Here is a 12,242-nt window from a genome sequence, read left to right as displayed (position 1 = left end):
CTTTTGGGAGCGGAAGAACAATTTAAGGATTTCAAGCATGCTCCCATTGACTTCAATGTTAAAAAAAAGTGTTAAAAAGCTTAATATTTTAAAAAGTATAAATGGTAGAAAAAAAGTTGAAAAAGAGCACACATCAGCTAAAAGAGACGGACATTTTAATAGTTGAATGGTTTTAATAGCTGAAAGTATGCAGAAGTTACGCAGAGCCAAAAAATGTACGGAATAAAAATAAATAGAATCGAATAACAATAGTGGGACTGCTACAGCATTCCCACTAATTAGGGTGAATTTCCCCAGCAGTGACACAGCAAGAGAACCTTACAGAGGTTTTAAAACCTTATACAAAAAAAAATCTGCCCTAATACCCTTTTGAACTCCAAATGCATTTTTCACATTCACATGCAGACCAATATGCCCCGCTAAACTAACAGAGGTTGGAATGACCCATAGCATTTTTTTTACACTGTCTACAGGTAGTCCAGCACCCCGAGCAGCAATACAATTTGTCCCAACCCCCCAACCCCTGTCACTGTAACTTTCAACTCATCAACAGTTTTGCCTGAATGTAAATACAGAGAAAAATATAAATGAAGGCATGGGAACTAAAAAAATCATTTTCTGATTGCTATGACATTTATAACTGCATACAACTATCAGAATACAATATTTTTTGAGAATGTGATCTTTCTAAACATTTGACAGATTTTCTCAAAGAAGCAATTTGCGCTGCATACTATATATTTTAACCGCTTCCCAACCACCTGCTGCAGTTATACTGCGGCAGGTTGGCTCCCCTGTGTGAGCTGTCATAGCTATACGTCAGCTCGCGGGGTCGGGATAGCAGGTGCGCACCGCCGGAGGCGTGCGCGCGCCCGCTGCACAGCGGGGGTGCCGATGCTCGTGGCTGACGGTCGCGATGACCGCCAGCCACGAGCGATCGTGAGCAGGAGACACAGAACAGGGACGAGTGTATGTAAGCACACACTTCCCGTTTCTGAGAGGAGTGACAGATTGTGTGTTCCTATTAGCTAGGAACCACGATCCGTCACTTCCTCTAGTCAGTCCCCTCCCCCTCAGTCCCCTCCCCCTCAGTTAGAATCACCTCCCAGGGAACACAGTTAACCCCTCGATCGCCCCCTAGTGTTAACCCCTTCACTGCCAGTGACATTTTTACAGTAATCAATGCATTTGTATAGCATTGATCGCTGTATTAATGCCAATGGTCCAAAAAATGTGTCAAAATTGTCCGATGTGTCCGCCATAATGTCACAGTCACGATAAAAATCGCAGATCGCTGCCATTACTAGTAAAAACAAAATAAAATAATAAAAATGCTATAAATCTATATCCTATTTTGTAGACGCTATAACTTTTGCGCAAACCAATCAATATACGCTTATTGCATTTTTTTTTTTATTACCAAAAATATATAGAAGCATACATATAGGCCTAAACTTAAAAAAAAAAAAAAAAATGGCTTTTTTTTTTTTTTTTTTTAAATGGGGATATTTATTATAGCAAAAAGTACAAAATATTGCGTTTTCTTTTCAAAATTGTCACTCCTTTTTTTATTTATAGCGCGAAAAATAAAAACCGGAGAGGCGATCAAATACCACCAAAAGAAAGCTCTATTTGTGGGAAAAAAGGACGTCAATTTTGTTTGGTTGCACCGTGCGCAATTGTCAGTTAAAGCGACGCAGTGCCGAATCACAAAAAGTGCTCTGGTCGGGAAGGGGGTAAATTCTTCCGGGGCTGAAGTGGTTAATAGACTTCATATCTTAATACTGAATGTCAGCTTTTAGGTACCAAACAATTAAAAAGAACCTGAATTGTGGAAGCTCTGCCAAATAAATGCAGGTAGACCGCTTAGTGCCCAGTTTTGTCTGTGGGTCTCTAAGCAGCTGATGTTTTCCTCAAGACTGATATACCATGCTTGTGGCTTTTTGTGTGTACAACCTTCTAGGCAGAGGAAAGACTGCTTTTTCATGTTAAAGCTGCCCCCAGAGTGATAATCTGATAACCAATGGAAGAATAATCAAGCAGCAGGAGAGGTTCAGAAAACAAGGATCCACAGAGTAGATGAAGCAGAGAGAAGTAGACATTGCAGCTTTCACTCCAGCAGGGAGAGCAGTATGATGTACAGTAGTGACCTCAAATTTCACTACAAAGCTTGGGACTAACAGTCACAGAAGGCATACAGTGCCTTAAGGGCAGTATACACGGGCGGCATCAGACGGTTCAATAGAAACGGGCCAATATTCGCCCCATGTGTACAGCAGCCGGTCCTACAGAAGCTGGGTTGAACAAAAAAAAAATCTAATACTATGTACAAGGTTTAGAATCTCAGTGTAGATATACAGCTTTGGGACTGAAGGCACAGGAATGCCTAGACACAGCAAGTGCTAGTCTGTTTTTTTCAGGAGGGAAATTTTTCTGAGCACTCCTTGGGCACGATTGAGTGTTTTTAAAATATTCTCTATAATATAGCACATCTTTATTTTTTAATTTATGTACACTTTTTAAGAGACACCAATATGACAATATGTTGTGTTGGTTTTACATATTACTTTGCATTGCATTCATACACTTTCTTATAGCTAATTGGTCAGTGTTTTCCTGTGTTTGTCCCATGAATATACTTCTTAGTGATATTTTCCAGCTTGCACTTGTTTGCTATATATAATATACAAATGCTGTTTTGTTTTTTTTTTTTTTTTTGTTTTTTTAGTCGTCAGAGAAATTTCAGAAAATTAACCAAATGCTGAGCAGTGCTGAACGCCCTTCTAAGAGGACCGCACAAGATGGCACAGCCCCCAAACCTCTAAAGAAGCTCCGATTTGATGACCATGATGAGGCAGATGGAAGGTATGATGAATAACTTTACACAGATAATTATGTTTAAAAGAGAAACCATTTGCTTGCATTTATAACGTTCTAAAAGTGTGTTGATTTTTTTTATCGCTACCTAGAAAAGGCTCCTGGCAGTCTTTGTGAACAGACAGTAATCAATTCCTTACAGCCAAGAACAGTAGAAAGGGGTTGATGACTGCGCTTTTCAGAAAAAAAAAAATGTGTTCGTAATTGTGCTGTTCATGACACAGGCTGAGTATTCACAAACCCTGGGTTATGTTTGGTTCCTTCTGGTGATTGGACACTGGCAAGCTTTTGAAAACATACCCCCTGGGCGTCCCCCTATAACCCTACCTCACTCTGTTAGTCTGCAGTTTTTTTCTAGGGTCCTAAGGTGATGGACCTTCTCCCTTACAGAGGAATCACTCTTAGTATCACTTGTTTGTTATCTTCGGATTCTTCAATCAACTCTTCATTGTCTTTTAACACAACAATTGAAGTATCCGGAACACTGAAACCCCAGTAAAAACTTGGAAGCCAGACCCCACTCTGTGGGGACAGCCTGTAATGTTGCTTCAGTGGACCTGCATGGGTGCTCATCTCAATACTAAGAACTTTCTGGAATGCATGTATTTAGCTGCAGAGTATACAAGTCCAGGGCTGTGGTCCATTCTTATGGAATGCCCACCATGACAGGTGAAGCCCTGACCCTATATTGGGAGCAGCATCATGGACAGGTATGACAGGGTCACCCTGTACCTCTGACAGTTACTAAAAACCAGGGCTATGTTTGAAATGTATTCACTTTACAGTGTAAACTTTTCAAACTTGATGCTAAAATTCATTAACTCAAAACTTAGTTTTAGGTGGATGACCAAGTGTTTCATCCTGTTCATCACACTTTACCACCACTTCTGTTGAGCTATTATAAGGTACTCAGGTGCTTCCCCCTGCCCTTTCGCCACGAGGACTTCACTACAAGACAATTTGCACCCGGGTTGCATTGTATTCCTTCTCAGACAAGCTTACCCTATATTCCGCACCCTAGTCCATGATTACCCCAGAGGAGATTATCCTCAGCTGTAGCTAAGGAGAAACCAGGCTAAAGGCAAAAACTCAGATGAATATTCGCTCTGCTGAAGGCTTGCACAACTCTCAACCACAGAGTGACTATACTTGCCTTCCACTGAAGCAGGACCCAGTTTTAACAGCAATCTCTGCATTCGGTTCTAATTCTATTTTAAGCATGCAGCAGGCGACCTACCTGGCCAAGGCAGATTTTCTCTTCAACTATGTCACAATTTCTCTGACAACTTTTTTTCAACAACTTTGTCAGTTTTGCCACTCTACGGCAGATTTACCCATACTTTTCTAATACCCTTTACTGAACAGAGCAATATAGATGTAATTCAAATACGTGTATCAAGTGCTATCTTTAAAATATCCAGTTTTGGTAGAATTGTGTAAACAAGACCACAAATACTTCGGAAGTAAAAAAAAATCAATAGATTGCCCTATTTTCAAATTACAATTCTAGAATTATAAAATTTTGAACTACACAATTTCTCTGACAACTTATTGATTTAATGCAGCCATCTCTGTCCAGGACTCCAAAATGGCAGGCCCCTCACACAGAGTCATTAAAGATGAGGGATTTCTCTCCCTGGTTTTCCAGTCTCATGTTTCTCACAAAGCATGGGCTTTAGGGATGGTACACAGATTGCTTTTGCCAGCAGCTCTGTTTGTGTGAAACATGAGACCGGTAAACTTGAGAGAGAAATCTCCTATCAGTCATTACTACTGCTAGTGCCATCCTGCAGTTCTAATGTTGGAGTCTCCTCCCCCCAGCTGACATGTTAGGCAACTGAAACAGAGGAAAGTGAAGGCATTGAAAAGACATTGGAGGTTATTTATTAAAGGCAAATCCGCTTTGCACTACAAGTGCAGTCGCTGTATATCTGAGGGGGACATGCAAGGAAAATAAAAAACAGCATTGTAGCTTGCACATTATTGGATGATAAAATCAGCAGAGCTTCACCTCATTTCAGAGCTTCCCCTCAGATCTACAGGGACTGCACTTTCAAGTGCACTTGTAGTGCAAAGTGGGTTTGCCGTTAGTAAATCAACCCCACTGTGGCGCATGCGCAGAGTGAGTGGCAACGCAGCAGCCACAGAATTGACTGTTATTTTGTTGACACTTGAGAAGTGGTAAGACATTAGAAACGGTAGGATTAACCAGGTATTTAAATATATAAGATAAGTAAAGAAAAGGTGCACAATATAGATAAAGGACGCCATTATAAATATTGATTATAAATAGAAAAATTTTGGATTTAATGACACTTTAATTATCACCACTGTTTTTTTAGTGGACTCTGAGAAAAGGAGTTTATGGCAAAATCCAAGTTATCCATCGAACATCTTGATTGTTTAAATCATTTATGTATTAAAGATATTACAAAATAGCGTGAGCAATGTTTTTAATTTTTTTTTTTTTTGGACAGCGTTTACCATCGGCAAAATGTTATTTGGCCTGAAGCATTGTGCCAGTTGATGCAACAGAATAAATGTTCTGTTAAAAAATGCCCAGTTTTATAAATCTCTGTATTCCTTTTCCCACTTCTTTACATTTTAGGTAAACATAAACTAAATGTACATATTCTGGTAGACTGAAGTATTACACGTATTCATTCAATACATAATATAATCCAATATTCTAAAAAATTTTATATGTTGTCCTTGAAACTTTGTAGTCATTTAAATTTCTCTATAGCTACAAATGTGACTGCTCATTTATTAACCTCCCTGGCGGTATGATTATTTCTGATTTTAGGTGCTGAAAGCGGTACAATTATTTTGCACAGAAATTTGGCGTTTTATATTGTAGGCCTGTAATTCTTAGGAATAGTTCACTTAAATCTGTCCAAACAAGAGTCTAGTAGACATCCCGGGTATGATAAAGTTTGAAAAACGAAATAAAAAATTATAATATAATAAATAACTATAAATAATTATAACAAATAATAATATAATAATAATAAAAATTATATAATAATGTAATCAAATCAAAAACACTGAAATTTGCTCAGTTGCAGAATTTTAGCTTTCGTTACTTTTAGTGTTTGATGACGGATCTCCCCACAAATCACTATCGCTCAATTCTGCAAGTGATTCTAATTTATTATCGCTTTTTTCTAGCTGCTCTAAAACCACTTTTGATGTAAAGAGACAGTTTTGGTTGCTATGGACAAGCTCCAGTTTCCTGGCAGAAAGAACAGTTTTATATATATAAAACTGCATGCAGGACACTGGACAGACCACTAGGGACAAAGGGGATGTGTAGTTATTTGATACAGTACTGTAATCTGTAAGATTACAGTATGCTGTATCTATACTGTGTGTTTCACTTTTGAATTTACTGCCGAACTCCGTCCCCGTGCGTCGCAACGCTCGCAGGGAACGGAGCTCGGCACTGTGAATCGAGCGAGACACAGCGGCTCGCCGATCACAGCGGGGAGACATCGCAGGATCCAGGGGACAAGGTAAGTATGCTCTTCCTGGATCCTGCGATGCAAGCCCGAGTCTGGCTCGGGGATACCGCTTTTGGTATAAAAAATCCAACCCGAGCCAGACTCGGGAATACCGCCAGGGAGGTTAAAAGCATCAGTTTCAGAGATCACGAAACTCACATTTATTTAGCATTCCTGAAAACATTATGATAAACCAGTGCTGGTTTATCTCAATATCTTGCTGACTAGTCCAGGGGGATGTATTTGTTCCATCTGCTGTAGGGTAAAGCACTAATATTTGCTCATGCACAGGTCTTTTATTTACATATTCCCGAATATAACAAAAAAGCCATGTTCACATCTATTCAGGTCTTGTCTTTTTTTAAATTTTTTTATGTTCATTGTAGTCAATTTACATGCATTTTCATTATTTTATTGGGCGTCAAAAGGTGTGAAAATGCACAAAAAACAGGCATGCCTCCTTTTTTTTTTTTTATTTAAAAATGTTTATTGCATACTTTAGCATAACATTAAACATCTGTTTAAACTGTAAAATAAGGCACGTTTCAAAGCCAAAACGGGTACAGGAGCATTTTTAGATTGTAAGCTCTAATGAGCAGTGAGCTCAGATTCCTTTTGTACCAAATTGTAATGTAACTGTAATGTCTGCCTTCATTTTGTTAAGCACTGCGCAAACTTTTGGAGCTATAGAAATCCTGTATAATAATAATATTAATGAACAAAGAGGTCTCAGGTGCATTAGTAATCTTCCAAACATTAACCTCTATTAAGAGGGCAATCCTGATACATCAGGAACTAACTGAAATGTATTTATAACCCTGTCAAGCGATACAGTGTAGGTAATGTATCATAACCCCAATACCTGATGCCTTTTTAAGGCACGCCTCACATACAGCAGAGTCAGGGTTCACAAGAGTACAGCCTGTCCTTCAAGTGCGGCTCCCTGGGTACAGAAAAGTGCAGGGAGATTTATAATAGGCATAAAAATGCCAATTTTAGTTCATTTGCATGAACCAAAAAAGTGCTTTCTGGTACAGCCAACCCTTTTGAGTAATATATATATAGAAAACATTTTGCCTGCTTATATCTTGGTGACTCACTAAAGTTCTATTACAACCCAGAAAACAAAACATTTTGGATCCCCATCTACAGGCTCAAGAAAAAGCTCACTTCAAGAAACTTGCCTAAAAGACTTGGCAAAAATAAGCTTGCTCTCAAAAAAACAGTGACCGGTTCCAAAGGCTCAGAACAATGTGCAGAAAGAGCAACAAACCACATCTGTCAGCCCAGTAAAACTCACCACAAAAAGCACAAATGTAAAAAATCAGCCATAAAAAAATGGCTAATTCAGAAAAGCCAAGAGCAATGTACAGTAGTCCAGGGCAACAAATTAGCTCTTAGAAAACATTCTGCAAAATGTAATATTTTCTAAAGAACTTCTAGACCAGGGTTATGCAATTAGCAGACCTCCAGCTGTTGCAGAATTACATTTCCCATGAGGCATAGGAAGACTCTGAGAGCCACAAGCATGACACGCAGAGGCATGATGGGATGTAGTTTAGCAACAGCTGGAGGTCCGCTAATTGCATATCCCTGTTCTAGACCATCATCTACATACTCAAAAAAAATATTTGCCTCAAAAAACTTGCTCCAAAAAACCTGCTCCTCTAATATTTGGTGACAATACTGTTTTTGTTTTTATTTTGGTTTTTGGTTTTTGAATCTGAAGTTACTCATCCTGTTCTTGTTTTCCATTTCACCAGCAAAACACTTTCTACTGATTCAAAGTTCCAGCAGAAACTTGCAGAAATGAGTAAGTTTTGCATCTTCTTTTTATTATAGCATTTTATGCTTAACTTACTTAAATTCCGACATAACTTATAAGGACTGCACTTTGTATATTCTGATGAGCAAAAAAGCATCTTTGTTGAATGATGAAAATGTAGAAGAAAAAAAAGTGTTTGGCTATAGGTGCTCTTTAACTCAAAGTTTTGTTTTTAGTTTTGGATAGAGTAGGGAAGGGTTTTTATTGTGGTTTGTGTCTCTGCTATGTAGATTCACCCTCTCAATTGTTCCTGGTGACCATGTCCCCAAGACAGTAATGGATGTTCCAAAATGTTAAAGTTGTCAGCAGATACCAGGCCCCTGCACCCTTTTAACTGGGCCTCTATGGCGGGAAGGGCCAGATGATCATGTGACCACTGTGATTATTTGTCAAAGTGGTCATGGGATTGGGAGGTGGTCCTCCCGGCCCCTGATCATTAGTGGAGACTGAGAACTGTGGGACAGTTTGGTCAATGTTATGGGAGCAGGTAGTGTGTGTGCTCCCAGCACAGAAAGCTCTGATGGCCATGGACACGTGGGGTGTGTGGGCGGTAAAGCCACCCTCTTTGCCACAACACATATTTGTTACATGGGCAACAAGAGGTTAATAATGTTAACTGCAGCTTGGTGTGTCATCTTAATGCATCCTATGGCTGCTTGGGCTGATGGGAGGAGCAGACGTGTGAGGTGAGAGCTTCCTCACACACCCGGACCACATACAGAAAGACAGCTGCGCTGTGCTTGATTAGAGGCTAATGGCTAATAGCCGACAGAAGGCGGAAAGATCCAGGGGCTGCAGTGAGCATAGGAGAGGAGCGCCTGGAAGCAGAGACGACCACTCGCAGACGGGCGGCGATTCAGCCAGCCAGAGGAGGGAGCAGGAGTATGGCCGGTGGGCTGAGAGCATACATGATGCCACAGAGTGTAGACAGCACTGGAGGAACGGCTCGCAATCATGAGGGGAGGTATGAGAGACCAGAGGAACCCATGTGAAAGCCGGACGCAGCTCACTGATCCCACTTCACAGCGTCCAAGTGCAAGGCCTGCAAAACCGGAGCCCGCCGCTGGGCGGGCAAGGCAGTCAGATGTCTGGAGGAGAAGAGTGGAGCGAAGGCGGTGGGCACACTGAGATGAAGCAGAGGGACAGCCCGCAGGTCCCAAGAGGTATGCAGGAGATTTGGAGGAGGAGTGGACAAAAGAGGGGTAAGGAGGGGCTTCCAAAGTTGGTAGATACCCCAACAGATACCAAAACAGAACAAGGGAGGGATTTATTAATGACCTCAAAGGACAGAGCAAGCCAGTCGGCATATAACCGGGGAGTGACCCCAGGAGATGATCCAGCAGATCAACATAGAACCGCTACCCCCCATATGACCCAATGGGAACTGACCAGGGTCTTATGAGAGCAGGGGAGAGACCCCTTAGAGATAAATCATATATCAGAGGGAATAATATCATCTGCACCCTTGGCTGAGCTGGTGGTAGTAGCCCCTGAGGAGCGAAACATACTTGGCACAAATGACACCGAGACAGAACTAGTAAAGATCTGGGTTGACCGGGACATTAGAGATCTTATTAGAGCACTACCCACAAAAACAGATATACAACAATTAATAGCCACGATCATGCAAACAAGCAGTGGAAAATGTCAGGGAAGAGGTAGTGGCAATAGGAAACAGAGTGGAAATATTGGAGAATGGCCAAGATGAGATCATCGCCAGGAAGTATAAATCAAGTATTACCTAGTCACGTGGCACCATTATTAACCACATCCTTGCAAAATAGTTACCCGTTTATATGGAACAGGGAATCGTTATATTATTTAGGAGTTCATATTACTGCAGATGCAAATATATGTACGAAATTATAGCTCCCTGCTCGTGGAAATAACAGAGGATTTGCATAAATGGAAAGGACTTGCACTAACATGGTTTGGTAGAATCAATACTCTTAAGATGAAAGTAATACCTAGATTAATATATATCCTGTATACTGTACACTTACCACATCCCCAAATATTTTTTAAAAAGATATGTAAAGCATTTGTATCCTTTATATGGAAGGATGGGAATGCTAGAATAGCGTATGACATCTTATGCAGAAGTAAGGGGGAAGGAGGAGTGGGGCTACCAGACATTGCACTGTGTTACAGAGCAATGTCTCTGGTACGCATCCTAAACTGGTGCCACGACTCCGCAAACAAAGCATGGGCCTCAATAGAGAAAAATATGGCAGGTAGAAACTTAGCGGGGGCACCATGGATACCAGCCAAGGATAGGGGATTGTCCAAATGGACATCCCCACTAACACGGAATACACTGGCAGTGGGGGATAGAATAAACAAAACCAGCAAATATGCCCCTAGAACATCTCCACTGGCCCCATTGGGAGGTTATCCATGCTTCCCCCCCTGGGGAGGAAAAGGGAGCACTAGGCCCATGGGAATCAGATGGGAATACAATGTGTCTAAGGTACGCCCCATTGGATGTTCTTGTTCCCCAAATGGAACTGGTATCATCACAAGGGGACATGGCGATGGTAGGGTGGAGATACTATCAAATGCTAAATTTCTTTAACAAACTAGAACCCCAAGTAAGGACTCTGAACTCCTTAACTATATTTGAAAACGTGTATGAAGATGTCAAAATTGAATCGCTTACTGTCCCAAATGTATAAACTAATGCTTAGTGAACAAAATACCACAACGCCTTACTTCATTAAAGAATGGGAAAAGGAACGAAGTTGTCAATTTGCTCCACCACAAATAAAAAAAACTAATAGAAGTAACACACTTTTCGTCCAATAGCTCATCTATCCATTAGATGTCATACAAGTTCCTGGCTAGATGGTACCAGACCCCGGTGCGACTAGCACAGACATACCCAACCGCAGATAACTGTTGCTGGAGGGGATGTAAAGACAGGGGCACGTTTCTCAATATTTGGTGGTTCTACCCAAAGATTAGGGTATTCTGGGAAGAAAGCCCCATGGATCAAGAAAATGTCTAATAGATCAATAGAGTTAACACTGCACTTCTTGTTTCATGAGACTATTGGATCTATAAAATCATATAAAAATGGTGTCATACAACATTTATTAAATGCAGCCGAGAGCTTGGTACCCAGATATTGGAAAGCGGTTACATGCCCTACCCTAGCAGAGTGGAAAAGGGAAGTGGACGTAATAATGGAGGCGTAAAGGTGGGTTTATGAGACTAGAAATCAACAGGAGAAATTTGAAAAAATATGGGCAGGCTGGGAAAAGTATGCACAAGAGATAGACAGAAATAAAATAGACTAGATGAAATAGCTATATAGTAGGAAGATAAATGAGGAATGAACTACAACAGTTTTTAAGATTAAATATTTGTTTAAATGTTATATGTTGATTATGGGGAGTGCCCCCCCCCCCCCCCCCCCACAATGCCTTTGTTCCCTTTCTTGAGTTTTGATCTCTTGGTTTCCCCCACCCCCCTTTTTTTTAGGGAGGGGGATATGGAGATGAAGAGTAGAGATATTCTATTAAAATTCACATCTTTAACACGTTAAGTGTAAATAACACTCATAAAAGTGAAATTGGGTAGACACATACAAACACTATGAAACTGAAATATTAATAAGCACAATAGTTGGAGGGGAATAATTTTCCCCTCCCCCCCCCCCCTTTTTTTTTTTTTACACTTATTAAAATAATAAAAAACACATAATGCAGTAGCACTGAAAGATTGTAAATAGGTTACCCGCACACTATTTTCCCCTTTTTTTTTTTTTTTTTTTCCACCCCCCCTTTTTTTCCCTTTATAGCTATTTACTAAATCAATAACACATATAATGCACTAGCATTAGAAGATCTTAAGCAACTAGGTTTCCCTCCTCGCCCTGCCCCCTTCCCCTTCTGTTTTTATTTATTTATTTTCAGGCCATGTTCCAGGGAAGAGAGGTATTGTGTAAAGATCCACATGGGGCTTCCTTTTATTACCTGTATGTTTATATAGTAATGTTTTGTCTTGGTTAGTAATGTTATTTGTAACAATGACCT

The 12,242-nt window shown here is 40.4% G+C and overlaps 1 protein-coding gene across 1 annotated transcript in view; it reads left to right on the top strand.

The window, feature by feature from the left end:
• The window catches only part of RB1 (RB transcriptional corepressor 1), a 276,848-nt gene that overhangs the window by 247,159 nt on the left and 17,447 nt on the right, over positions 1-12,242 (top strand). Inside the window, exons 25-26 of the mRNA XM_073614116.1 lie at positions 2,729-2,865; positions 8,144-8,193. Coding sequence (XP_073470217.1) covers positions 2,729-2,865; positions 8,144-8,193 — 187 coding nt within the window. The remainder of the gene's footprint in view (positions 1-2,728; positions 2,866-8,143; positions 8,194-12,242) is intronic.

The sequence above is a fragment of the Aquarana catesbeiana genome, linkage group LG02 (assembly GCF_042186555.1).
Source record: "Aquarana catesbeiana isolate 2022-GZ linkage group LG02, ASM4218655v1, whole genome shotgun sequence".
Classification (NCBI taxonomy): Eukaryota; Metazoa; Chordata; class Amphibia; order Anura; family Ranidae; genus Aquarana; species Aquarana catesbeiana.
The sequence above is the reverse complement of the archived record's forward strand: the minus strand, read 5'-3'. Positions and strand labels throughout refer to the sequence as shown.